At 41.3% G+C, this 27,817-nt stretch overlaps 1 protein-coding gene across 1 annotated transcript in view; it reads right to left on the bottom strand.

The window, feature by feature from the left end:
• Positions 1-27,817, bottom strand: part of LOC311021239 (protocadherin-15-like) — a 180,109-nt gene that overhangs the window by 72,868 nt on the left and 79,424 nt on the right. Inside the window, exons 6-15 of the mRNA XM_084021693.1 lie at positions 18,606-18,766; positions 16,125-16,280; positions 14,786-14,905; positions 14,545-14,655; positions 12,817-12,987; positions 9,594-9,702; positions 9,317-9,429; positions 6,185-6,391; positions 3,216-3,350; positions 549-698 (exon numbers count right to left, since the gene is read on the bottom strand). Coding sequence (XP_083877819.1) covers positions 549-698; positions 3,216-3,350; positions 6,185-6,391; positions 9,317-9,429; positions 9,594-9,702; positions 12,817-12,987; positions 14,545-14,655; positions 14,786-14,905; positions 16,125-16,280; positions 18,606-18,766 — 1,433 coding nt within the window. The remainder of the gene's footprint in view (positions 1-548; positions 699-3,215; positions 3,351-6,184; positions 6,392-9,316; positions 9,430-9,593; positions 9,703-12,816; positions 12,988-14,544; positions 14,656-14,785; positions 14,906-16,124; positions 16,281-18,605; positions 18,767-27,817) is intronic.

Here is a 27,817-nt window from a genome sequence, read left to right as displayed (position 1 = left end):
TTGAAGACTGTGTGCATAGTTTATGTCCCTTCCACATGTGCATGAAACCTTGCTTTAGCTGGTTTTACTATGTGCATGTGTGCATCCGTGAAAATAATTTTTCACAATATTTAAAGCCAGTGCTCAAACAAATTTCTCAATACAAAACATATGAAATATTGCTTTTAAAATCCTTTTCATGCACAGGAAAAGTTTGAGAAATGGTCACCGATAGCAACCATGGTTAATTCACAATTCAGTAATAATAGCAGCTGTTCTGCAGGGTGAAGTGGTCCTGTGCACTGGAGATGGAGGGAAACTCGTCTGACACTCGTTATGACTTCAGATGAGACGAAGGGAACTGTAACCGTGCACTTGATTGTTGTGGTTATTTACTTCAAGAATGAAAGAGTGTGTGTGTGTGTGTGTGTGTGTGTGTGTGTGTGTGTGTGTGTGTGTGTGTGTGTGTTTGTGTGAGAGAGCTTCTGTGCAACAGGGACAAGGACGGTGGCAAAAGCAGAATGCCAGAGCCGGGAGAAAGGCGAGAGAGAGGTTGTTGAATTGATTACCTGCAGTACCGTCTCCCCCGGCTGCATGTTTGTAAAGACCTCGACGCTGTAGGAGACCTCGGCAAACATGGGCGTATTGTCATTGGCGTCAATGACCAGGATGTTGACAGTTACTGGAATACTCTGCTGGACGCCATCTGATGCCAACATCTGCAAACACGAGAAAGAGGAAATACATATTGTAGCTTCAGAAACAAGTCAACAGTCCGTCCGTCTAAATAAGGCTTATGCTTCCGGGACTGTTTTGCTTTGATAAGACAAGGCCTCAAACTTCAACATGTTTTTTTTTTTTTTTTCTTTTCCTTTGTATACAGTATGTATGTACGTTTTTTTTCTTTCCCTGAATGTTGGAAATGCCTTAAAAGAGAAGAGAGAGCTTGTACAAAGCTTGCCCAAAGGACAATTTGTAGACTGCATGTTTATTTGTCCTTGGCAGCACAGATCTCCAGGACTTGGCAGGACTAAGTAGAACAACAAATGAAGTGTAAAAGAGAGGAACAACAACAACAGCAGCAGAGGCAGCAGCAGCAGCAAGACATACATGTTACTATAGGGGGAAATAGCTTTCCCCCAAAACATTTGCGCTGAAATGGAAATTAAGCATGTTGCTGGTTATGCTGTACATAACGAGATGCCTTTAGTAGCAGACATTCACAGTGAAGGTGATGAGAACATACAGCAGGTTCTTTTTCTCCTATCAAACAGTGTCTCTGTTATCCAGCCAAACCAAGGAGAGAGATGCCAGACACTTTTTGGGAACCAAAGGGAGAAAACAGATTTGGATTCACTGAGTCATCACAACTGTATGTATAGACACTCCACACTCCATACCCATGTGGTGACACTTCTCTGCACAACACACACACACACACACACACACACACACACACACACACACACACACACACAGAACAAATGTAAACAATGTCACGCCCGCCTCCTCATCCCTCTCTTTCACCGACGGCTGACATTTATCTCAGTTGGAGTGCCGTGATAAGCTCGGAAATAATATCATGTTAGGAAAAGCAAAAGCACAACTCTCACGACTGGCATCTAATAAACATTATGTTAACAAGCTGTTTGCACAAACCCAGAAATCATTGAATTGACTTTTCATATCTGACAATGTAGCCAATTAAGATTATTTCTGCCATCCAAAAATACGCTTAAATCCATGTTCATGTGACTGTATGAATGTGGTTCACTTCACACCGTGGCTTCCTGGGATTTTAGTTGGAACAGTATAGGGCTTTTGTTAGATAACATAAAGCTAGAGCCGTATTTGAGCCCGAGACCCCGGTTCACTGGTCCTGCTGTGGTCGCTGTCTCTGTTGTTGCGCCAGTAAAACCTTGGCAGAAGAAAATCAAATGGCTAGTGAAGTCGGGAGCGCTGTGCCGTGTTAAGGTTGCCCTCAGACAACTGCAATAATCACAGTGATGAGTTGTTACTGTCTGACTGAATGTTTCACTGTGGTATGCATGGGTGAAACAGTCACCCCTACAAAGTAGAGGCGAGCTCTCAGCTCTCATTCTAAAAAAGGGCTTTTAAGAAACAAAACCAGCATTTAAGATCCTCATAGCCCACAGCGGGAGAGAAAACTGTACTGGAACACGGATGAAAGTGGCAAATAAATCTTTCTACACGCACAATAAACATATCATATTGTCATGAATCACTGATGAAGCAGACGTGCATCTGAATCCTCCCTGTCCAGAAAGTCTTCGGGGAACAATTCCCACAGAGTTGGCTGTAGGTTCGCTGATGCAAAGTCCCCCTGGAGCTCCTCTACTGCAAAGCTACTGGACCCTTGCAACACAGCTGCAACTGCTAAGTGGAGCTACGCTATTTCTCAAGACGATGCCGCCCCCTCCGAGCAGCACAAAAACAAGTCACTCTGGCGAACAAGGCTGTTGACGTGGACGTGACGGCAGTAACACAGAAACTAGATTAAATTAGCCCACTAAAAACTCCATCCAACAAGAAGATTAATAAAACATTCTAGGGATCGAGTAACCCACTTCGGAATCCTAATGGAACATGAAGGTAGCTGCGGAGTTCAGTGAGACCGAACAGAGTCATATATCAAAGGTTTAGAGAGTTCCCACAGAATACACTCTCTCGATGTCTATATGTCTCTTTAAAATGAATAGTTTGACATTCAGGAAAACGCTCATACGCTTTCTTGAGTTGGAGTCAGATGAGATGTGAGACGATAGATGTTGGTGTTTGAATCATATGTAACCAAGTTGTGTTTTTACTGGTGGTAATAATGCTGTAAGACATGTTTTTGTACCGCAAGCAAATACATAAAACACCAAGGAAAGCAAAGCAAATAGAAAAAAACAAACATTAATGGACACAAGCTGTGTTGAATTACAGTATATGGCTCTGCATGGTATAAAATAGAGATTAACAGGAGAAAAGGCTGACAGGCCTTTGGTTCACCTTTGGATGAGAGTTTATAGATGGGAGTGAACAGTCTGTTTTACTCCACTGCTTTTTGATCACCGATAAAGGTCATATTGCTCTTCGAGTGTCGGGTCAGCTTTGTATCTTCCAAGTGCCTCTTGGTATAGAACTAACCTGCGACTTCTATTCATATACACAGCATAAGGGATGTAGGTCAAAGGGCTTTTTTTTGCCGTTTTGCAGACATGGAGGCCTACCGTGAAAGTATAGGCCATCTGCTTCTCCCGGTCCACAGGTTTGATGAGCCTCAGGTAGCGGATTATCCCACTCGGGGTCAGGCTGAAGATCGTGGTGTATTCATCCAGGGTAATCTTTACCATGGGGTCTTTCGTCTTCCAACAGAAAAGACATACAAGAAGAAATGCGTTACCATAGTGACACGAGTGTTTCATCATTTTTTTCCCCTCCCAAGGCCGCAGCTGTGGGGTTGAGAAAACCTATCAAACAGTACATTTTGATCTGGCAAAGAGTTGAAAAAAGTAATCTGCTGGCAGGTCTCCCATTTTCCCCAGTTTTCAGAATACAACGGAGAAGGGAGCTGAGGACGGAAGCAGGAACCGATGTGTTTCTTAACATGGCAGCCTTAATAAAGAAAGAACGAGAGGAAATTACTTCTGCTAATACACCATACACCTATTAAAGCATCCGATCCTTTTTGAGGGAAACATATCAACCACTTTAAGCACAAGAGGTTCAGGTTTTACAGCTTTGGCTTTGGGGACCCTGGTTTTTTTTTAAAGAGACCTTTACCAAAGATGTCATGACTGTTGTGGTTAGATTGTGTTCACAAATAACCCTGGAGTCCACCGCGGCCCATCGCCAAGAGTCGGCTTCGATTCACGTCGATCAATGAGTCTTCTTAAGAGAGTTTGGTAAACATCAGGACTGGGTGGCTTATTGATTTTCCTTATCTCTGAATCCACTCCACTTTGATTTGTTAATCTTCTCCAAAGACTAAAATCCTATCCAAAGGGATATTTCAAAAGATGAACTAAAAGGCAGCAGCCACTTTGTTTTGGCTCGCTCTCTCTCTCTCTCTGTGTGTGTGTGTGTGTGTGTGTGTGTGTGGTTGGTAAACACGCATGCAGACATGCCTCCACACGATCACACACTTTGTTAAATGTGTCAAACAAACATGTCAAAAACAAACCCCTTCATCCAACCGCACACCCGACACACAATTCATCTAATAAAACTCTTTTGAAAGAGATATTCAAAGTGAATCATCGCAGAACGTTTGACTGATGCAACTACAGAAACCATAGAAGAAGAGAAAAAAACACACATTTGCATATAAAGAAGAAGAACACGCCACAGCAGGACACTCCAAACACACACTCCCATTAGGATAGGAAATTTAGTGCTGCTCTTCAGCTAGATTAATCTTCACACACTTGTCATTACTGGAGAGTATTTAATGCATCGTTTACACAATTTTTAAAACAACAGAAGAAAAAAATGTATTTCTGCTGTTGCCAACACACAGGGGAGCTTACAAATGGTTGTTTCGGATGTCTCCAGCAGTGATAAGTGCTTTCAGTTTGTTTGAAACTTTTTGCAAATTGATGCAAGAATTAACGGTAGGGATGTCCCGAGTCATTTCACAGTGCGGGGTCAAGCTGATCAAGGCTTTTTTTAATGGATCACTGTCGGCAATGTTTAGGCTATCAACAATATCAGCCTGTGTTTATTGGAACATATTCCTGGTGGACAGCAATGTTTCCATATGTTGTGCATTTACATTCCTACTTCTATTGTAATATTTAGTGATTGCTTTTTCACAATAATTCTGTTTTTTCTTCAACCTAATACTACACACTTAATGCTGAATATCTGTAAATAATGTTCTGTTGATTACATATTGTGCTTTATTTAGAAACGGCTTCATTCAATAGCAGAGATTTACGGAAAGGTTGTATTGTTTTCTTATAGAAATTGATGTATGTCTTAAATTATTGTTACTTTATTTATTTATTTCACTTCACAGTCACAGCTTTTGTGCCATAATCGTTGTAATTGTTCTATGCTGTAAAAAAAAAAAAAAAAAAAAAAAAAAAATCATAAATACACGTGGGAAGCAATTTGTGGGAAGTTCTCATTTTTGTATAATAATTTAGAGCATTTCATCTTTTGATAGCTAATGTGTGGTTACGGTCCATCAAATGTTTTAAACTCTATTACACAGTGAATATTGAACTGACTTTAAAAGAAATATGTATTTGAAACCAAATTGCAGTATCTGTCAGAAAAATCTAAATGACACATTTTCAGCCAAACCATTTAATCCCAGAATAATGGGAAACTAAATAGCAGAAGTCAGATTCAATTAGTGATATCCACACTGACATTTGGGCACAGCGAGTACTTTCTAGGTTCACCAGACAGAACAAAATGTTAAACCCAGTGTTTTTTTTTTTTTTGTTAAGGTGGCGATGAAGAGAAGTTGTGTACATTCTGTCCAAACTGCCCTGCCTCTGACACTCCTTCTTTTTTGCAAAGATATTACAGAAAACACTGCAGGACACTGTAAAGATGAATATTTTAAGAAGCCAATTAAAGCTGCGATGCAGGTTTAATGGAGACATGTTAAGCAGTCAAATCCCTTAATTTAATTGGCTTTAATGATATAAATCGAGGCCTACTTTAAGCTATTAAGTGTGCACTGTACTGTATTATGCAGGGAAACATAAATATTTGATTAATCACTGAATCAAACGGCATTCAATATTGAAAAGGAATTAAAATGGGTTGATGAAATGATTGATGATTAAACAACACCTGGATCGGGACATCCCTATAGTATCCCTATATTACACTTGTGTGTGTGTGTGTGTGTGTGTGTGTGTGTGTGTGTGTGTGTGTGTGTGTGTGTGTGTGTGTGTGTGTGTGTGAGATAGACATTGTATCTAAAAGCAACCCCCCCCTTTTACCTACAGGTGTATCACCAGGAGCCAGCTTCAACAAGGAGACAAATAGAGCAGGAGAATGACTCATGAATGTATTATTTTTTGCGAGTGCACAGCAGAAACACATGAATACATTTACTCAATATTTAATCAATGCACTACAAGCGCGTTGTGTTCGTATGCACACATGCGCTGCACGGCGCGTGTAGAAGTGTAGGCAGCAGTGAGCACAGACAGATAAAAGGCCCATTTCTTTCTACCTCCTCAATGTCATTATCCAGAGCGACGATTCCCAGGGGGGCAGTGAGGTTGGCGCTGGCTGAGATGGTCGTACCCACCGGGGAGGACTCGCTCACATAGCCCTGATAGGTGGCAAACTGGAAATATGGTGCCTGGTTGTTTTCATCTAGGATTTCAATAATGAGGTCAGCGTAGGCCGGGAGGGGGTGACCATTGTCCTGTTCAGCCTGAAATGAAAAGAAGAAAGAACAAAAAGAGAAAGTCAGTGGGTCATATATATCCACAACCCTTTAAGGAAGTGTACATTTACTATAAAAAAAAAAACAACACATGGATATTTATTAAGATGTTCTAACAATGAGTTGGCTGATGGAAGTGATGCCGTCCCAACTTCTATGCAGGCGCAGAAGCAGAAAGACGTAATTTCTCTGAGTGTCATTTCAATTACAAAAAAGCTACATTGACTAAATTTAATCAGGGGTCCTCTTGGGATTAGGCCTTAGTAATTACCAGAGCACTTTACACAAATACCATCATTAGTTTGGGAGAAGCAGTAATTGTTGGCTCTCGCCACTCTGTCGAGTGGGTGACCAGTGATAGAAGGAGGCTCAATGGAAATATTACCCGCTCAGTCAGTGCCAGAATTGACCAATTAACTAGTAAACGAGGGTACTAGCACTTGTTTCCAGAGGGATCTTTCTCCATTAATGATTGTGGAAAACCCCCCCCTGAGCTGAATCCTGTGAGTTCCTGTACGCTGTCGCTGTTTCGCCTGAAAGCTCGAATGAACCACAGAACTGTCTGATGTGATTAAAAAAAAGTATTTTTGGCACATTAATATCATTCTCCAAAAAACTGACATGCAACACAACTCAAGGTGGGATTGTGATTGCTGAATCAGGTAATGGTCAGTTCTTGAGTAAACCAAAAAAAAATACATGAAATCAATACACGTAACATATAAAATATTACAAAACACTGCAACCTGCAGGGTACTGAATGTTACAAGATGGCTTGCACGTAACCTCCCCAGAGCTGAACAGTCTCAAAAACTGCTTCAGCAAATACGACCAACACTGGTTGGTATTGGTGTCACAGGCACGGACCGAAGTGTACGGCACAATCACCAGAATGTAAACACTTCATGCCCTTGATTTTCCAGCACAGTTGGTGGGTGACATGACTGTTTAAGTAGCACCGTACATGACCACAAATCAAAATGTGAAAAAAACAACCCTTTAGAGGCTGTTGCTGAGGCTGAGTCGTGTCCTGTGAGACCAGACCAAGTGAATTTGGTCTGGTCTGATTGTCACCGCAATCCCCCCCCCCCTTTGAAAATACAGATGGAGAGAGGGAGTGAAGCGACATCAGTTTAAGCCATGACCTGGAACTAATTCTGCACATTAGCTCAATTTTACTGGGCTTGTGTTGCAGAGTGCCAATTGCAACGGGAGAATTTAGTTCGACTGCTACGCGGTTAAGTGCTGGGACCAAAAAAGAAAAGAGAAAAAAAAACCCACTGTAGTTTCTTCAGAGCCCTGTTACATGCAGTTTTGGCAGATCAAGTTGAGTTTTTACTCCGGTTCCTATTTTTCATTGGCATCACAGAGCTATGTCCAACTATCTTTCCCAAACATCTTCTACCTTCTCCTCTTATCCAAGTGATATTAAAGAACTCCCACACCGCGCTGACCCAAAGATCCAATCTGCTCACACAAACACCCAAGGGAAACCTGGTGTCACTGACAGACAAAGTGAATGTGTGTTCTTGACATTCCTACACACACATTTTTTTGTCTGAGAGAGAAAGGGCAGGATGTAGGATCCCAGTGTTCCCCGGTGATTTGGCTCTTTAGCCGTGTCCCTATTTCAGGGAGGCTTTGCTAAATGACCTGCGCTCCGCCGCTACACAACACGGGCCTGCAGGAGATTCGCCGCTCCCAGAGAGTCCCTGTTTATCTGCCTTGATTGTGACTCCATCATCCTTAAGAGTGTCAAACCAGATCGCCTTGCTTTCTTCTCGCTATTTAAGCAGACTATTTCACCACCTGCCTTTGCCACTCGTCTTCATTTCGTCCCAGTTACCCTGGCGGATATGGCTCCATCAGGATCAATCATGACATTTGAAGAAAAACAGATGTGTATTTCTAGAATAGGTTTGAGAAGATGTAGTTTTTAAATCCCCTAAAGAATTATCTTTGTACACCACAAGCTTCCCTGCATCACAGCACTCTCGAGTCTCATTCTCACTTCCCTGCCCCTCGGAGTCCTTGAGCAACGGTTCCTCCCCCTCCCTATGACTCAGGTAGATAAGGATCCTACATAACCATCCTCCACACACATCCCTCTATCCATCTCTATGCTTTCCTGCTTCCCCCCTTTAAACCGTCTGCCTCTCCCCTAGCTGTGCATAGTCCTCCCGGAGATACGCAAAATGCCTCTCACATATCAATTCCCCCCCCCCCAACGTCTTCGTCTGTGTGGAAATCAGCTCTCCCTCTCATCTCCATGCTCCCCAGATATCCTGGTAAACAGCAGGTTACACAGCGCTCAGAGGTGTCTAGAGGTTAGTGATGGCTGGATGGAAAGTTCATCTGCACTGCTGCTCTGCACCAGCAAGGACGAGGCAATCCCTGACTCCGCTTTAAATTAGGATTCATGCGAGTGCAGCAGCCTATCCTCCTGCTAAGTCCATAAATCATAACATCTTTTTCAACACCCCCCCCACCACCATCTCCAAAGCAGCTAAAGATAAAGTTAATGGCCTTCGGAAGTGGGGTTATCTCGGTAGAGAGGGTTAAACTTGATGTGGCACAAGCACATTAAAAATATGCATACAAAAATAGAGATGCTTCATAAAATGTTGCGCCCCTGATGCAGAGGCCCCAAGGATAATCAATATGTTACCTCAGGCCGAACCCTGATCAGTCAAGCTCCATCTGGTTCGGTAAATGTAGGGATCATTCATATCTCACCTCGCACGGCAGCAGGATTCTTGTGACGTCACCATATTACAGCAAAATCCATTCTGTCAGGCTTCAAATAATGCGTTTGTGTCCGGTAAGCTGAGTAATCAGCGTCCTGTCCTACTGGCAGCTATGGGCCGTAACCTTTGAGAATATAAAACACTGTTTGGGGATTTTATTGCTTACCTTGATGATGAGCGTGAACCTTTGATACAAGTCCCTGCTGATAGGCTGCAGAACGCGCAGCTCCGCAGTGGTCCTGTTCAGGGAGAAATACTCTGGATGTGTGACTGGATGACCTGCAATAAAGAGGAAGAACATTCACAGATTTGGATTCGGTGCACTTTATGATAACATCCAAGAACACCGAAATGAACATCCAGAAAGTCAAGTCGCGGCATGCGTACCGGAGCCGAAGAACATTAAATGTGTAAAAATCAATCAAGATACGTGATGAACCTACCAACCAGAATGTAGTAAAGAATGCTAGGTCTGTCAGACGGGGGCTGGATGTTTCGGTCCATGTCCACAGCCCGGATAGCAGGGGTCACATTCAGCGGGTTCAGTTTGCTCTGCAACGAGGGGAGGAGGGGGGAGTCGGTCAACAACCGTGGCGAGACAATCAGTCGCAAAGCTGTTTATTTTATGTGGACTACGATGCCGTAGCCTATACACAGATATATTCTCTCTTATGCATGATTATGCAGAGATTTCTGTGTCTTACGAAATGGAAAATTCCACTTAGGAAGGAATTTCATCAGCCCTGAAAAACATTGTGGGTGCTATATATCAATATGTGTTGCTGTATAATCTTATGTGACATGTTCTATATCAGTTGCAACTAGGCTCCCTAAAAAAACCCCCAGCTCTATATAGAAGCTGCCTGGACTCTCTTCCTGGCCTATTAAAGTATTTTCTACTTTTTAAAGGGGATGAGGGAGGCTGCTGGGCAATCTTGAAGACTGAAATAAAAAAGAAACAAAAACAATATTTCTGGTGTCCAATTAAAGAAAAAAAACATCCTGATGTAAGACAGTAACAATCCATAGCGCATTGTTGGGATATTTAAATAATAAGCGAGTGTTATTAGATCTATTTCTCGTCAGTCTGCTTGTAAATACGCCTAATGTAGTCGCCTTTCAAGGATAATCTGTTTGCGCTGCTGAAGGCTACCTTCCTGCTCATGCATACTCAGACATCATCAGCACTAATTGCCCAGCTACCTCCACACTTCTGCACCAACATATGGCTAACTGGGAATATGTTTAGCACATCACATTTAAGAATATCCCTCCTCGTGAAAACATGCCTCAATATGGCTGATATGATATGCATGAGAATGCTGAGAGGCCCATGCTAAACTTCCTTAGCATAGGCATGCACATGGCTAACAGCTCTCTGGCAGGAAGAATCCCTCCCTGAGGGGGCATATTTATATCCCTCAGCTCTGGAGTAATCCTTACACCCCTCCCTAACCAACCCTCTCGCTTTTTACAATGTCTGGAGGTGCGTTAAATCAAATCCCCCTAGCTCTGCACAATGATGATTAGCTATAATACCCTCCTCCAGCAGTCATTATCCGGGGGACTCCAGAGCCCACATTATATCCCCCCAGGGCAAAAAATAAATACAGATCAACTTAATAATGCCTGTCTAGCCATTGTGATTAATTACAATACATTCATCAATTATGAGAAGACAAATCTCCCCGTGGACAGATATGTTAGCATAATGGTTACACTGCAGAATGGAGAGAAATCAGAGAGCAGCAGAAATCACTGAAAACTGCAAAGCTAATGTAGGCCATCCCTAAAACATTTATGAAATTTAATTGCACACTGTTTAAGTAAAGTAAAAGAAGGAGAAAAGGAGACAAATGTTGAATGAATGAATGAAAAAGACTTAACACACTGGGAATATTTCAGAAAAAATGCATGTAAAGCGGTGACATCCTATTGAGAGTAATGTAACTTCCCACAGTTAAGGGAAATGTAAAATGTACTTAGGTAGGATGAAGCCATACAGCGTTTCCAGGGGGGAAAGCAGAAAGACGGGGAGAACGGCCAACATTTTCTCACACTAATGAAAAAGCTTTGGTTTGTGCCGCCGTGGCTCCCAGGTCCTGCAGACAGAGCAGTATGCAAACCTTTTATCATAAATTATATATTGCATGGGCAAACTCTGAATGGACATTCTGAACAAACAACCGTGACGCAATATGGCAGTTCCCCTTCAAACGGACACACACGGAGTACACATTGAACGTATACCTTTTTTTTTTCCCCATCAAGGCCTCAATCTACATCCTTTAATTTCCTCAACCAACCAAAACAGCTGCCATTGTGTTGTTATTGCAGGCTTCTGTGTTGTTTCTGTGTTTGTCTCAGTTCATTTCAGTTCAACATGTTCCAAACATGTCAACTGAGCACACTTAACCCATGCTTGATGATGTGTTTTTCCCAATACTGCCTAAGAGAGAATCCTACAGTTTGATCACACTTCAGTCAGCAGCGCTAATTAAATTAAAGAATGGATTGCCAAACTACAACTAATAAAATCCAAAGCACTTGGGGCTTATTTGTAAAAAGAAAAAACAAAAACGATTCAATATATTACAAAAACTAAAATGCTCTGACATTACAGTGATGCGTTCACATTAACAACATATAGGGAATATACTGTTAGTTGTACATGTGATAGTAGTACTAAATGTGTTTTTTTTTTTTGCAGCACATTAACTCGCGAAACCTTCCTGCCTCGAGGACGCCGCGATGCCAACCTCAATCCGGTCCGGTAAATCCAATCAAACCCAATCCCGACTTCTCCAGTCCAATCCAATTCTATTCAATACAGTTCAATCCAGTCCACTCCAGCCTAGCCCGGACTGCTGATGAGGACTCTGTTCCGTTGAAAGCCGCAGAACAAGCGAGCGAGTAATCTTTTGAGTTGAGATTGTTTTGTCAATTGCTGTTTCCAAGTTCAAGAATAAAACTGTCAAACTCAACTCACGAGAAGGACTAGAGGTCCTCTGAATCAGTTGATAGATCTACAGTTCCATGGCAACTGATCGGACTCATGATCGGACTGATGAAGATCATGTGATGCAATTGAAACCGCCAAGATGAATTTAAGACGAATTTCAGTTCAGATCTTTCATGCACAGGGAGACACAGTAGATAGAGACGTCTATAGACATAGATAAAATATTTAGACATACACAAAATATCTATTTGTGCACAACGTCAGACGCTTTATCTCATCCCAACCTCTATTTTTTCTTTGCTTCTGCAAATTCCGGTCATGTTTGGCTGTCCTCCCAGGTCAACTCAGCCTTCAGCTCTAATTGCTAGTCCAACAGACCAGAAAATGCCCCTGGAATTTCCATGCTGAGACAGAATGGCAAAGCCTGCTCTGCCTCCAGGTGTGGAGGCGAAAATGAGGCGCAAGCGGACAATTAGGCTATTTAACAGCTCTGGAATAGTGCAGACTGGGCAGGAATGTCCATACGGGGCACAACTGTATCACAAATATCTGGATTATGTGGCAAAAATGTAACACAGGATGAAGACACAACCTGCATGCCTGAAAATACAAATATGCACATACTATTATCAGGTGGGGTTCTGTGAAAATGACCTTGCGGAACAGTGAGGTGTTTGCAGTCTGCCTGTCTGCCTGACGCTTACCGGTTCAGTGAATTCAGGGATGGCAACACGGTAGGTGAGGGGGTTGCAGTCGTGGGTGTTGTTCACCAAGACGCAAGGCAGGAACATGGGACCCAGGTCGTCTCCGTCCAGAACGTCCACCGTCAGAGTCGTGGTAGCTGTCCGCCTGTTGGGGGGGTACGGGGCGCGGTCCTGGGAGATGAACAAATACCTATTGTTTAAACCACAAGCATTCACTGAACCGCCTAATTTACTGCATAACAAACTCGTATCTATTTTGAATGGAAGAGATGTGTTATAATGCCAAAAGAAAAAAAAATATGCCCAACAAAACACACAGTACTCTATATTCTAATTAACCTTTTCTTCTCGAGGAAATCATTCTTGGCAATAAAACATATGTTTCTAGCAGCTATCCTGAGGAGACCTTCCCTCGTGGTAGCTGTTGCTTCCCAGAGTAGCAACCTGAGCAGTGAGCAACACGGCACTTCAAAGAGCTGCGCTGTTAGCGTAATTGAACTCTTGACATAAGCAGGACAGAGTTCTAGTAGATACCATGTCTTCTTTCTTTCTCTGCTCTGACGTCTTTTTGCCAGAGAAAATACAAAAAAGTCTCCCTCGAGGACTTTTTGCCAGAGTGAAGGGTTGAGGTTTTTTTTTTTTTTGCTCCCCCGTGCAGGAAACGGGGAGAATAGGAGGTTAACTGCTAAGTGTTTATCCGCCCTGCAGTACTTCCAGTTTATAGTATGGAGTGGAATATTACACCAGTGCTTGTTATGGTAAGTAATTATGCAATCAGCTACCGGGAAGTGATTATGATGATGTGAATTATGATAATCTTTTTTTGTTAAAGAAAAGCATCAATCAGGCTCTGAAAGCACCCAGCGCTGTTCATAAAAGAACGGGGAAGTCTTAAATGCCAGCGTTGGTGTCGCGTAATTGAAGACAAATTCTTGGCCAGTGGCTTTGTGGTAGCTCACACCAACATCATTAGGATTTCTTGTTTTTACAATATTATCTCTGTCATGCTGCCCCGTCGCACTGTGAAGGAAAAGTCCCTTCCTCAAGTAGAACTCATAATTATGCATCCATAATTAATTCTGATTTGCAAAGCTGCTCTGCTATGCTCTGGTAAGTACAGACAGTTATCTCAGAATGTCTCAAAGAAAGCTTCAATCACTTTTAATGAAAGAAAAAAAAAAGTAGTAATGGAACCCTGGAGGGTTCAATCATCTCCGCTTGATATTGCTGACCGTGAGCAATATCTGAATTGGTATAGAGTTAAATGGGAGTTAAAGAGCTTGTTTGTGCGATGTCAACGGAGAAATCTCTAAAGAGAAAACAACGATCCCTTTTTCCTTTTTGTAAAACTGAAAATAAAAAGAGCCATTCGCTAAATGATGACCACAACGTACGCCAGGTCGTGCCTTAAAACTGCACTCAAGGAGAGAAATGATGCAGACTTGAACTCATTGAAGCAGCAGACTATTGACTTCATGTTCAAAACACTCCCTGAAATAACCCAACGATCTGAACTAACACTGAAAGAAACAGGACCTTAAGTGCTCCGATCCCACACTCCAAATGAAAATATGCGAATGCAGCAGCAGCTATTGAATACAAAGCACACTTTGAGATATCAGCTTAGTGGTGTTGAGGTACAAATCCCTCAAACAAATCAGGGGCCTATTTTTTTAATCTGCTGACATTGAACACTTACTGATCTTAACACACAAATAAGTGACTCACGTTGGCTTGGACCAGGACCAGGTAGCGAGTTCTCTCCTCGTAGTTTAGCCTCTCTGCCAGAATGATGTGTCCTGAAAGAGTGTTTGCGACACTCACCGTCCTGTTAGATGCCTGAAAGAAAAAACAGATCGTGGATATGATAAGACAGAAAAAAGGGTGGATGAGGGCAATAAGTCATGACTGTTGGAGAAATTTACAATGGTGTAGAGGGTATTTATCATGGCGTGACTTGTCCATATACCGGGTCATTGGGGTTGTAAAGGATCCCGTATTCTATATGTCCATTGGGCCCGTCGTCAATGTCCGTCGCTCCGTTGTTTCCTGAGAAGCCCGTGAAAATGGTCGTTCCGACTGGAGTGAGCTGGAGAAAGAAATACGAGAGTGGGCATAAAGGAAAGCCAACAGCGCAAACAGCCCCTTGCGAGTACAACATCTACTTACAGCAGAGAGCCAGCCATGCATACAGCCACTCCAGCCCCATTAGTACACAAAAAAGAAAAAAATATATATATATCAAAAAAGAGTGGAAATGTTGTAGTCAGCAGCAGTCTGAAGGCTGACAGAGTAACAAAAAAGTAAGTATGAGAACCACCGCTGTTCCCCAGAGGCCTTAGCAACGTCCAGAGGACCAGGCAGGGAGCAGTTGAATGTAGAATGACTCACTATACTGACAGGGCGACTGCATACGGCGAGGACAACACGCCGTGTCAGGAATTCTGCTAATGCAATGTACACATAGTGTGAACAAGGGAGATGAATGACACGGCTGTCGAGATCCCGGCGGGGAATTATTTCTGCATTTCAAAACACGTGACTGTTAAGCCAGATGATTAGATGAATCGGTTTGAATTATTGCAGGTGATACAGGTTTGTTTTGGCGGTTAAAGGTTGCCGCGGTGATCTCAGGACGTACTATACATAGATGAATTCAGAGCAGGCTGAAGGTCTGGATGCTTTCCTGACCTGCCAGTTTGCAGGAATGCATACTATTTAAAATGGACAAATGTGAGATAAAATGATATGATATGAAGAAAACTGCGAATGGAAATTAGCTTCTAGCTAAATCCGGCATATTTACACGAAGTGATGTATTTGCACCAAGTGTTCATCAATATGCATTGTCCTCTCCAAATAAAAAAAATAAATATTGTGTGTGACAGGGAAGTAACAATGGTTTTTAAAGCCACAGAACAGAATTGAAATAGTAAAATATTGAAGTTGCTATGATTTCAAATATCACAACTGAAACAATGTATAGCAGCAGGGAAAAATGTATTTGACTCTTCAGGACTATGTCTACAGTCAAGGGTGTGTGATTTGAACATTTTAGACGTTTCTGACCACAGTGCTAGCACAAAAAAGATTCTGTGGCAGACAGACATGCATGCCACTGCCATCGTTTTGCGGCTCCAACCCTGGCGACACAGAGATGAATGGGCTGAAAGCAATAAATAGCCTGCGCCAATTTTCACCGAGATTGCCTCATTTTTCAAAAGCCCCAAAAAAAAAAAAAAAATGTGTCAAATCAAAATTTAAATTCTCCACATGTTACAAACCCGGAACAGGAGTCATTCCCTCACCTCGTTTACGGCAACGTAGTAGCGCGGCTGCTGAAAGCGAGGGGTGTTGTCGTTCTTGTCCCTCACGACAATCCGTACCTCGTGCAGAATGACGGTGCCAACCAGCTCGTTGGTGCACTGGATCTGAACCACGATGGTGGTGATGAGATGAGGGGGCTGGGAGAGGGAAAAAGAAGACCGGGTCATCTACTGTATGAGTACAACAAACATCGTTATAATCGTACTTAAGCCCTTGGGAAGATAAAAATATGTGTACTCAGTCAGAAATGATAACATAAAAGCTGCACTGACCTTCACTGGTTTCAAATACTTCCAGTAAACAAGACACCTAACCAGTACAGCACACAATCAATACATAAAAACATTGTCAAAGTGATACAAAGGAGAAAAGAGAGGGTTTGGGTTTTTACCAGCATTCACCAGGGTTGAACCAATTTCTCCAATTTACCATTGCATTTCTGTAAAAGTAAGTTTTGTATTATTATTATTATTATTATTATTATTATTATTATTTTAAATTGGACTGTGCAGCCTGAGTTTCAAATTGTTTAATACTGCATGGAATAAATAATTAAAATGTCCGATCAAAGGGAGAGCTGCGAGCCTTGTGCCATGTTCTGTTTATAATGTACATTGGACAGCAGCAGCTCGTCTCACTGCCGCCACGACTTGTCAGACATCATCTGAATTTAGAAGCAGTAATGGTGTAACACTGCCTGCTTCGCTTCTCCCTCCACCTCTCTCTCCCACTCTCTCTCGCTCACTTGCAAAAGGTTTGACTCCCGTGTACTCCTCCGCTGTTGTCATTCCTCCTGCTAATTGGCTGCTTCTGCCGAGATATTCCCATTAGTAGCTTCGCTGTGCAACTCCATCCTCATAGTCCATATAACACAAGCAACACACACTTCAAAAACAGCTCCTTTCCCACGGCGGCCACAGCACTTAACACCCGGGTGAACCCCGCTCCTCTACTCCTATACTGTATCATTTAAACTGATCTGTAATCGCCGCAGGTTTGCTGGGTACCCTGGAGAACTGAACTGACCCTATTACATACAGACACAGTGTCTGGATTTATTCATGCACTTACTATATTTTGCATGAGGTGAGGAATTATCATGCTAGACTGAAACCAATGGCCGCCAACACGGTGTTACATTACGTCAAGTGTATGTGGAGCTAAACAGTAAAAAAAAAAACGCCATGAAAATGATTATTATAAAGTTTTTAAAATTATATCAACTTTGAAATAGTTGCTTTCATCAGTCGAAAAGCTGTCTTTGAAAGATTCCAAAATAGTAAAGGGCCACACAAAGTAGTATTTTGGTTATGTGATGCACATGTAAAACACCATATTCTGGATTCAAATATCCTCAATAAGCATTTATTCTGGGTATGCTAGCTGGAGTACCTTTGATAGAAAGCTGGATTTTGTGGCAACATAGTTATGTTTTTTTATAATATTAAAGTCCCAGTCAACAAGTCTGGCAGATCGAGGGCACTCTGTCAGATTTTGAATGTTTACAACTCTCACGCTCCTCCCCCACGACCACCGAGCTCCTTGCTCCGTGCCCTTTGAAATCCCTTAGATCACGCCACCTTTGAAACACGGGTCCGATGTTGACTCTCGTTTTATCACGGGCACCGTCGCAATCTTTCTTTTTTTCCTTATTTTCCCCCGGTGTTTTCTTTTCCTTGGTTGTTTTGGACCTCCTCGTTTCAGTTTTTAACGAGGAATTAGAAGCTTGTTGCTACTTCCCTCCGCCTCCCCTTGTGATAGTGGAACGACCCGAGGGGGGAGGGGCTCTGTGTGTGCACGAACACAGCCCTGTGTGCTGATTGGACAGGATGATCCGGGCTCTGTCGATCATCCTGTCCAATCAAAAAGTGCCAATCAAAAAACAACAGGCGCACTTTTTTTTCTAAAACCGGATGATTTATGTTCTTTTATCGGAGCATAGTATCGGCTTTAGTGAATATGATAAAAAAAACTGGGAGTTTACCCATGTTACCTTGCCCCTTACCTTCACTGGCTGCTTTCATAAGAAGTTGTGCGATTTTCAGAACTCTTTTCAAATTTATGTCAATGTTAATGTGAAAGAAATACCCATAACCCCCCAAATAGCAAATTAAACACATTGACTATGCTTTATTACTTTTCCATTATTTGGATGCCCCCCCCCCACTGGCCTCATGAATTATAATAATGTTGAGTAATTAGTATATTTAAACAGTAATCACAAAATGAAATGTGAGGAAACTGACTCATCTATGATTAACATAAACAGGGAAACAGTGTTTGTCAAGACCTGATATGACCAGACAAATAGTTTATAATTAGCTTATGTGAAATAGTGTTCTCTAAACAGCACACTGATGATATAACATTAATAAATGATGGAAACGTATTTACTTTGCAGAAGTGAGACTTTACTTTCCCTGATCTCTCAAACAGATTGCCGCCCTCAGTCCCGTACTCACGTCTCTGTCCAGACGGCGGCCGGTGCTGTTGAGGTAGAGCCTCTGACGCGTCGGTTCCAGGATCACCCAGTAGTCATAGTTGTCCAGCAACGTCAGCGAGATCGTCCTGCCCGGGTCTTGTGCGCGGCCATTTATCTGCATGTTATCCACCAACACTGTACCTGCAAAGGCAGAGCAATCTTCAATCACTAAAGGGCCCTCATGTTGAAGGCCAGGTTTTTATTAAATCAGGTTGGTGGTGGAAAAGACATGAAACATGACATCGGTCTGTGTTCACCACTGACAGAATGCTTGCTGTTGAAAATGAGCAGTGAAAAGCACTCAGTGATAACGATCATATTACTTCAAGTGATCAGTTTAAATGACAAGAAATTTTAAATAAAGGAGCACAGTTTTGTTGAATTATGTCCCCATGAAGCTTATTTGAATTAAGGTTTTATAATATCTAAAACAATAGCATGATTATCTTATACCATTTCTAAAAAAACAAAAACAAAACTAATGTGCTTTTCAAATTGTAATCCTACATTCACACTCAACAGCCAGAGAAGAAAGAAGGGAATAATGCCTCCGATATATGTGGACTTTTCTTGTATAATATGTATGCACATCTCTAAAATTGATAATTATCATCTTCGAGGGCACCAACACTTTCTGGTTTATATTCCACGGCTTTTAATCAGTGACTGATTAAACTTTGCCACAGCAGTCCTCTGGGATAAAGCTCCCAAAGCCTGTTAAATCTGAGGATTGTTTGATTTATTCCAAATTTAGTGGATTTAAGAAATAACTGCTGGTTCACTGAGGGAAAAAAAGACCAATCCAGGAGGAGAAGTGGTGATACATTTTAATAGAGATCAGTGATTCAAAAAGGAATTAAAATCCATACTTATGTAAAAGTAAAAAACTTGCTGGAAAAGTATAAAAAATAAGATACAGTATATAAAGTAACAAAAAAGTTTTCTAAAATATACCTAATCTGCAGCCATTTACAATTATCTCCCATAAAAATATCTTGGTTTGACAAATTATAGATTTATATTAGTCATACTAAAAAAAATAAAATAAAACATATTGAATCAATTAAGTTTTGAATTGAGTATCATATTGTTACATATTTGATTTCCAGCCAGACAGTTAAAACATATGATGCATATCACCTACCCAACCAAAACACACAGGGTCTTTCCATGCCAACATGAAACATGTTTCAATTACTATCAATGCCAACAAAACAATAAGCATCCAAACACACAATACCATGTTTTATCGCAATAAGTTCACTCAGATAACACACATTCATTTACAACCCTAGAAAACGATCCGTGTCATGTAGATATATACTCATTTGAATACACCGTCGAGTAGAATAGAAAGCTTACAGGCATTAGGAGGCACATCACCATGACAGGCTGAACCATGTGAGCAAAATCACAGCTGCCGGGGATAAAATACACATGGGTTGTACTGAGTTCTTAATCATTCATTGCTGTATTTTTTTCTCTCCAGAATGACCTTAATTATTTTCACACTCACACACACATAATCGAAAATGACATTGCGTTTCTAGCTGGTAAACAACCATAGATGATCAAATACGGTGGCGACTAAAAGTACTTGACATGCCAGCTGTAAAACCTAAAAGGGTGATGGCATTTTAATGTGTGTGTGTTTTTTTTTAGTTTTTCTTTTTTAATCACAGCCCATAACATCTTGACTTTCTTCATATCATAAAGCAGGCTCATCCATTTTGCAGGTACTCAAGACTCTCGGATACCTGACGACGAGCACAGATGGATCTGTGACGGACGCTTGCCTTTCAGCTTTCGCGTCGTAATTATAATACCCACACGTCTGCATTCTCATGCTACTATTAACGAGCGCACTCCGTGTTTGCAGCAGCCGGGGCGTGATGCATCCGTGTGATGTAATCACGAGGAACTATGATTATCTGTCTTACTTGGGCTGAACTTCATCTGAAAAATGGATCTTTGAAAAATTTAATTTAAAAGTCAAAAGACCCCCCCTTCGCTTGGTTCATTAATCTAAAACACAACTTTTCATAAATATATGTGCCTCACTAACTTGAGTGGTGAGCTACATCTTTTCCAAACTCCCGGGTCGTAAATTACAACACTAATGATATTACAAGGGAGGGCACGGAGAGCCTCCTTTCTTTTTCAAGTTAATTGAACTTCACTTCACTCCCCCCCCCCCCCCTTTTTTTTTTTTGCAGTGACAGCCAATCCTCCCACAGTTCTGGGCCCTCTCAATCTCAGTCATGCAGCAAAATCGTTGTCCTCATCAGTCAAGAAGACTATCTGTCAGATCTATATACAAACAAGTGCAACGAAGAGTTCCACTGCTAAATATGGGCTTCATTATAAATAAACACTCGGGTTCATTTCTGGTCAGGGGTGCCTCTGATCTGGCCTTCACAGTGGAATAACCCCATAGAGACAACAGAGGGCTGACTTTTATCCCAAATATCAATAATGCTGGCATCCGTAGATTATGGCACCAGATAAGTGTGGAGGCCGGTTTCTGATAGCGCTCCAGATTTAGTAGAAAAAAAAAAAAAGGTTAGAGGACAGAGTCCTGTAAGATGTGTGCTTCAAGCTTAATCCATGATCTTAATTCATAAAAGGTTCAGGGCGCCACAAGGAAGCGAATAAATTAGTGGTTTGATTCTGGCCGTGGGACCTTTGTTGCATGTAATTCCTCTCTCTCTCTCTCTCTCTCTCTCTCTCTCTCTCTCTCTCTCTCTCTCTCTCTCTCTCTCTCTCTCTCTCTCTCTCTCTCTCTCTCTCTCTCTCTCATAAAGGTGACATCATTTGATCCCTCTCCTTCAAATTAAGGTAGATAACAAGCAAAAGTGTAGATGTTGTGTTTAATTTTGTGAGAAAATGCTTGAAATGATTGTACACAGATAGCTCAACATGAATTACAGTTCACTCACTGAGTAGTAAAGCTCTCCTCAACAGGAGTTTAGTGATCCTACAGTTGCTTTTTTTATTGTTCAGTAGATTTAGCAATTGCTGGGTGGCCATTACTAACACAGCACTTTACTGTTTTTAACTTGTTGGCAAAACCTTTGGTGTAGGTCTGACTGACTGTATGTTTAGGTCATTTCGGAACATCTCTGCAGGGAACCCTCTGTTTTCATTCCATATTTTCAAACGGCCTCGTTAACATCTTATTCACCCTCATAACTCTTAAGTGGATTCCTCATCAAAACAAGCATACTGTCTTTGTAATGTCCCCTTTGGATTATTGTAAAAAAAAAAAAAAAAGTTTCATTTTGGCACTAAAATGAGAGCCTGGCATCACTTCACTGGCTACTAATTCATTTTAGAAGTGATTTTAACATCCTACTGATGACTTTTAAAGCACATGGCGGAGTCCAGATGTGACAGCTTGCTGGCCGAGATCCTGTGAAGTTTCGCGTTTTGGATGTTCAAAAAGTTTGAAGACCAAACAAGATCAGCCGTTGCGATTCAGGTGCATAGAGTCTCAAATGAGATAAATTAGGAGCTCATGGCCTAGTTTCCTGATAATGATAACAATCTTAAAGTCCAAGAACATTTCTTCTAACAACCTTACATTTTTACAGGCATTTGAGCAAACAACATTCTGAGGCGAGCATATCTGCAGGACCTCTAAGAGCCTCTTAATTCGCTGCCCTATATGCAAAATTATCACACTGTTTACATTATGAAAATGTAACCGAAATTAATGGACAACAGATAGAGCTTACAGCTTTTTGCATCGCATATATGCGTGCATAATATCCGTTTTCATTAGCATGCACGCACTGGAATAAAAAATGAGAAAATATATAAACGGTAAATAAATGCAGCAATTAGAGTTATCAAGGAGGACAAAAACAGTATATGGATTATATTTTTCTCTTTTGTTTTATCTGCTTCGCCGACCACTTAATGTGTGGCTCTTTTAGATGTGTCCTTCCCCCTCCACAGATTAAAAAATACAACATCTAGGGTGAATGGCTCAATAAATATATAATGAAAGCTAAAATAACATCCAGTAGCCTGCACTCTTCTCCATCAGGGCCTTGTGCATACTATGGGGCCTCTGTAGCGCAGCATTGCTGTCTGATACCTGACCTGACTAGTGAAGTAGTGAAGTTGTGAAAGCACATTTATAGAGTCATAGAGTCAAATTGTAAGTCTAGGGCGTATTTGTCTCAGAAAACCCATATACGTTTCCAACTTAGGCACAAACTCATAAACACAAACCGGTAGTTACAAATGTGCACCAGCTGTCAAGGGGCCCACTGTGCAGCCCGCGTTGCAAAAAGAAAAAATCTTTGCATTACAGCTACCAAACGAGGAGGGATGTAAAATCACTGCCATCTTAGCACTCCAAACGGTTAATTACTTTGATATAATTTGACAGGAAAAACATCTGTCTGTTTATGCATGTCTGCCAAAGAAAAGTAGAGGCTGAGAGACAAAGGGGGGAAAAAAGCTGCAGCTGTGTCATTCAGTAAACAGGGATCCCAAATGGTATTGCAGCAATCTCTTCCTCTGGAGAAGCATGAAGTGATTTTTAATTCCCTTTCATACCGGGCGAGGTGCATGTCATATGTATGCACATGCAACACTTATATGGGGCCCTGAGCGTAATTTGTCAATGCATAAAATTACACCCTACCATTCTTGGAAATCGGGCTAATTTCAGCCTGAGTGAAACCATCAACTCCTTTCCATCACTTTAGCAGGCTGCTAATTTGCCTCCATGGAATTCCCAAAATAACCTGAATACAAACATCACTTCCTGACTGCAAATTTATAATTGAAAACCACTACCGTTCAATACCGTAGTGATGTCAAACCTTGTGATGCAACTCCTTCCCTATTTTTACTCTTCAAGTCGAGCTGAAATGAAAAAAAAGCGCCCTTCTAACCCTTTTAGGTCACACCCCTGGTTGAATTGTGCACCTATTTAACAATACAAAATAATACATTTCTTCATATTTTAACTTAAAATCTAACGTACAAAACATGACACATGCTTATATTAAGCATTAAGCTACCAACCAATTTCAACCAATAATATCACGACATCCATCCATCAAGCTGTAACTTCAGGTCAATTCGAGAAAACCAACCACTCACTTTATGAAAAATATGGTAAATAATAATAATAGTAAAAATGTTTTACTACCAACACGTGATTCATTCTGAGGATAACCAGATGCATCAAGTGAGTGCAGAGTGGAGCGCAATGTATTTACTAACGATATGACAGATATGACTCAGTTTGTAAGCTTTTGTAAGTCTTTGTAGTATACTTGTCCAATCCAAAATACCTGATAAACAAACTTTATTGCAAGGACACAACTCCCAATTATTAGTTATATAAAACTGGCTGGGTCATGGCATTGTCCTCGGTACACAATATTCCTGAAGTACTCCATGACCCAGCCAGGATAAAGATCAAATCCACATTTATCCTCCTGGATCTGAGGTTCGACAATCAGTCGGCAGCATACTTGAGCAGTGTGATAACCCGATAATTGGAGCACACTCTCCTATCCTCTTTTGAAAATTCTCACCTCAGGCACTGTTCCCCGACCTCCACACGCCACCCAAGAGATGCCTTTAAACCAAGAGGCTGTTTAAGAAGCACGGTGACCTCTGCCAGGGATAGGGCAGAGGTCCCTAACCATCTCCCCGAGTCTTTAAACTCTGCCTCCTCCATGGAGGACATTTTGATCGGGGTCAGGAACTCCTCGATGTGCTCTTTCCACCACTCGACAATATCCAGGTCTGCAGTTCTCCCACCTGGCTGAACACAGCCTGAGTAAAGTCCTGCTTTCCCTTTCTGAGTCATCTAAAGGTTGAAACTGAAATTTCCTTTTCCGTACTCTTCCCGATCTCCTCCCACACCTGTGGGTTGTCCCTCAACTTGATGGCCTCCTTCATGCCTGGTATCCACCAGCAAGTTCAACATGAACCAATGACCTCATCGATCACTGCAAAACAATTGCACACACCTGCCAATGAACCAATAATTTCTATTTAAAGATTATGATGTTTAAGTCATCAGGCACGAATTTCATAAAAATCAAAATAGATCTCTTGCTGTGTGGTAGCAGATGCCTGCAATCAAAATAGCTAATGCGCTAACAATATGATGCATTATTATTTAATTCAGTCTGACCCACATAGTCAGGATGATTTCAGTAACAATACTATTCCTAACTGAAAAAAGACAATAAAAACATTAGTCAAAAAACAAAACAAAAAAAATAATACTATTCCTTTTGAATGTGACCCAAGGAAAAACTGGTCCAGCTAATTCGTTTTGACAGTGTAACTTGCATGAATTCATAATAATATTTTGTGTTTTTTGTTCTGTAGGCGATATTATAATGTGGTGGTCTGGGCAGCCAGTCATACGGGTAAATGTCACATATAGTATGCATCAATAGGCCAATATGTTAAATGATGTATATTTTCATCCTTGTAAATCCAGAACAGAAGAAAAACAGTCCGTTTAGGATGGCGGGATGTTATTTACATAAGAAACAACTGACTTCATAGTCTTTCCAAGGGGTTAACACGGTCGCTTTGTGGCAGGAGGCTGTGTGTTGAAAGGAAAGAAGGACAACACAGACATAATGTTGAGGATGGAAAGTACATTAAGCCATCAGCACTGTTTCTAAATAGACAGAAGTAAAATAGATGGTGAGGCTGCCGTGGCTTTGTCTGCTGAAAGTGATTATTTCTCTTCCAGCTGAACACTGGAATCAGGAAAGCTGCTCTTCAGTATATAGACATATACTTATACAAACAGGAAGGCAATCCAGTGTTGCCAAAATCCTAGATCAAGTAACAAGGAAGGAGATTCATATTTTTTTTTAAAAAGGTAATGGTAGTGGCTTAATCAAAAACAGGTAATACATTTTAATGTCTTTGTCAGGACATATTGTTAATTTCAAGAAACAGTAACTTGATCAAATATTCAGTCATGACTGGGATTGATATTACAATCCACATGATTAAGTTGAAATCATTTGAAACCTAGCAAACACATGAATTGATAACTTCACTGTAAGGTGTATCAATGAATGAACAGATAAATGAATTATCTTTATTTATGCTTTTCATAGCACCACTAAACTTTGCGTGCCAACGCCTGCAGTCGACTTTTTAAGGCTTACTGCAAAACCGCCAGCTGTGTTTTCGTAAGTAGCCCGTCTAATGAGTCTAAGTGTCTGTGCGATCAAAACAATTCTTAATGCATTTTGTCATCAATTATTCTGCTAATATTTGTCAAACATTGCAGACCACTCTCTGCCCTCTAGTCAGTAGGAACAAAAACTCGGAGCTGAGCCTGCACACACACATTCATATGCTGTAGAGCATGTGGGGGCCGGACTGATACAGACAGATATGCACACTTCCCCATCATGATCCCATTGTTTAGAAGCGGAGGCTAGCGGTTGTAAAATGTTAAGTACACTCATAGCAACCGTAATGTGTTAATCAATACTATTCACAGTCAATATAACAAAGTAGCTGGTTGGACTGAAATGTGTAGTAGGCTGTTTGGCCAGCAGCTGGTGCATATAGATTGCTGCGAAGCATTGTTCCAGCAGAAGAATGGTCACATCTAAGCCTCGAGTTGGCATTTAATATTGGGACTTTTTTGGTGGAATGATCCGTAAACTCTGCAAAACTGTAATGCTACAATATGGAATGGCTTTTGCATATTCAAAATGCAAACTGCTGCCTTGTACCCCTCCTAAAAATCTGTCTGCACCTTCAGTACGTGATGTCACATTTTAGGACTTTCGGATGTTAAGTATTAGCATATGTCCTCGATTAGAAGAAGTAGATAGGAGGCTGCTTCCCTCAGTGGGAAAAACAGAAAAGCGGGGCATTGAATAAAACCAGTGTCTGTAAAAGGCTCAGTTGGTATCTGAAGCACAAATAAATGTGATCTGTCCGAAGCTCATATTTCAGGATCCATGCTTTTTCATCTGTGATGTCGTTCTGATGTACAACCTGGAGCTGCTTCATTGATAATGAATAGGAGACTGACTTTGTGCATTCCTAGAACGTTACCTTGAAAGATCTTCGGAGTATCGGAACTGACTCCCATCCAGTGACTGCCATCGTTTCTAAGCATTTCTCTATGCAACTGTACTTTGGAATGACATCAGCAATGGGGCAACCCCATTTATTTCACTTCACCTGTTTCTTACTTTGGGAGTGAGTGATGAATATTCACTCATACACCCCGAACTGTTACAGGGCATACAACCAACATTTTTTTCTGAAGAAAATAAAATAATTATAAAACACTTAGAAACTAAGGATAGGGTTCTCTTCTTCACATGACTGAATATGTTGCAGTTGCTGCAAACCTAGAGTGAGCAAAAACATTCTGATTATCTTTAAGTCCCACCCAGTCCCTGTTAAACAGACAGACTCAAATCAGTGCACACTCATTAAAAATAAAGCTGCATTCATTTACACAAACATTTGCAATAGAATAAAATCATTAAAATGTGACTGAGAAACATGGTTCATTTATTTGGGGTACGGTATTTAGAGAAACCTGGTATGCACAGCCAGATTCATGGTTTCTTGGCCATTAGTCATGTTTTGTGTTAAGAAAAAAAAAAACTGCTCTCATACTACAAAGTGTAACCTCCCACTGTGGTGTGACTCCAAATGCTCTGAAATCCTTGAGCTGAGGTGTCACATACAGTATCACAGCTGCACTTTAAGTATTGCAGCCTTCATTCAAAAATGTGGCAAAGCACCATGGGGGAAAAATCTCATTACTGCCCCTACATGGGTTTTAAACTAACCAGGTTACTCCAGTGCATGTAAACTCCAATTTGCTGCCTTAACCTGATTTCTTCCAACAGACCGGTTTCTTGTGAGCATGTAAAGAAATCATAAGCATTAGCCCACCTCGCAATTTCACTCGTCTTTGACTTATATTTCATTTGCCTGATTTTTAACTATAATTATTGTCTAGGCCAGACTAGTCTCGCTTCGCCAACCCCTTCTCCAAAGTAGAAGGGTCTGGCTACAGTATATCACATCTCCTGGATCAGGGAAAAAAGCATTCTGGCTCGTTTGTATTTCTTTCAACCAATAAAAATGGTCTTGGTCTTCGGAAGCCGCTGTGGTGTGGCAGCAAAATAGTGTCGGGAGGAAACTTGT

The sequence above is a fragment of the Eutrigla gurnardus genome, assembly GCF_963514095.1.
Source record: "Eutrigla gurnardus genome assembly, chromosome: 11".
Taxonomy (NCBI): Eukaryota; Metazoa; Chordata; class Actinopteri; order Perciformes; family Triglidae; genus Eutrigla; species Eutrigla gurnardus.
Note: the sequence above shows the minus strand (reverse complement) of the source record. Positions and strands in the feature narration are given on the sequence as shown.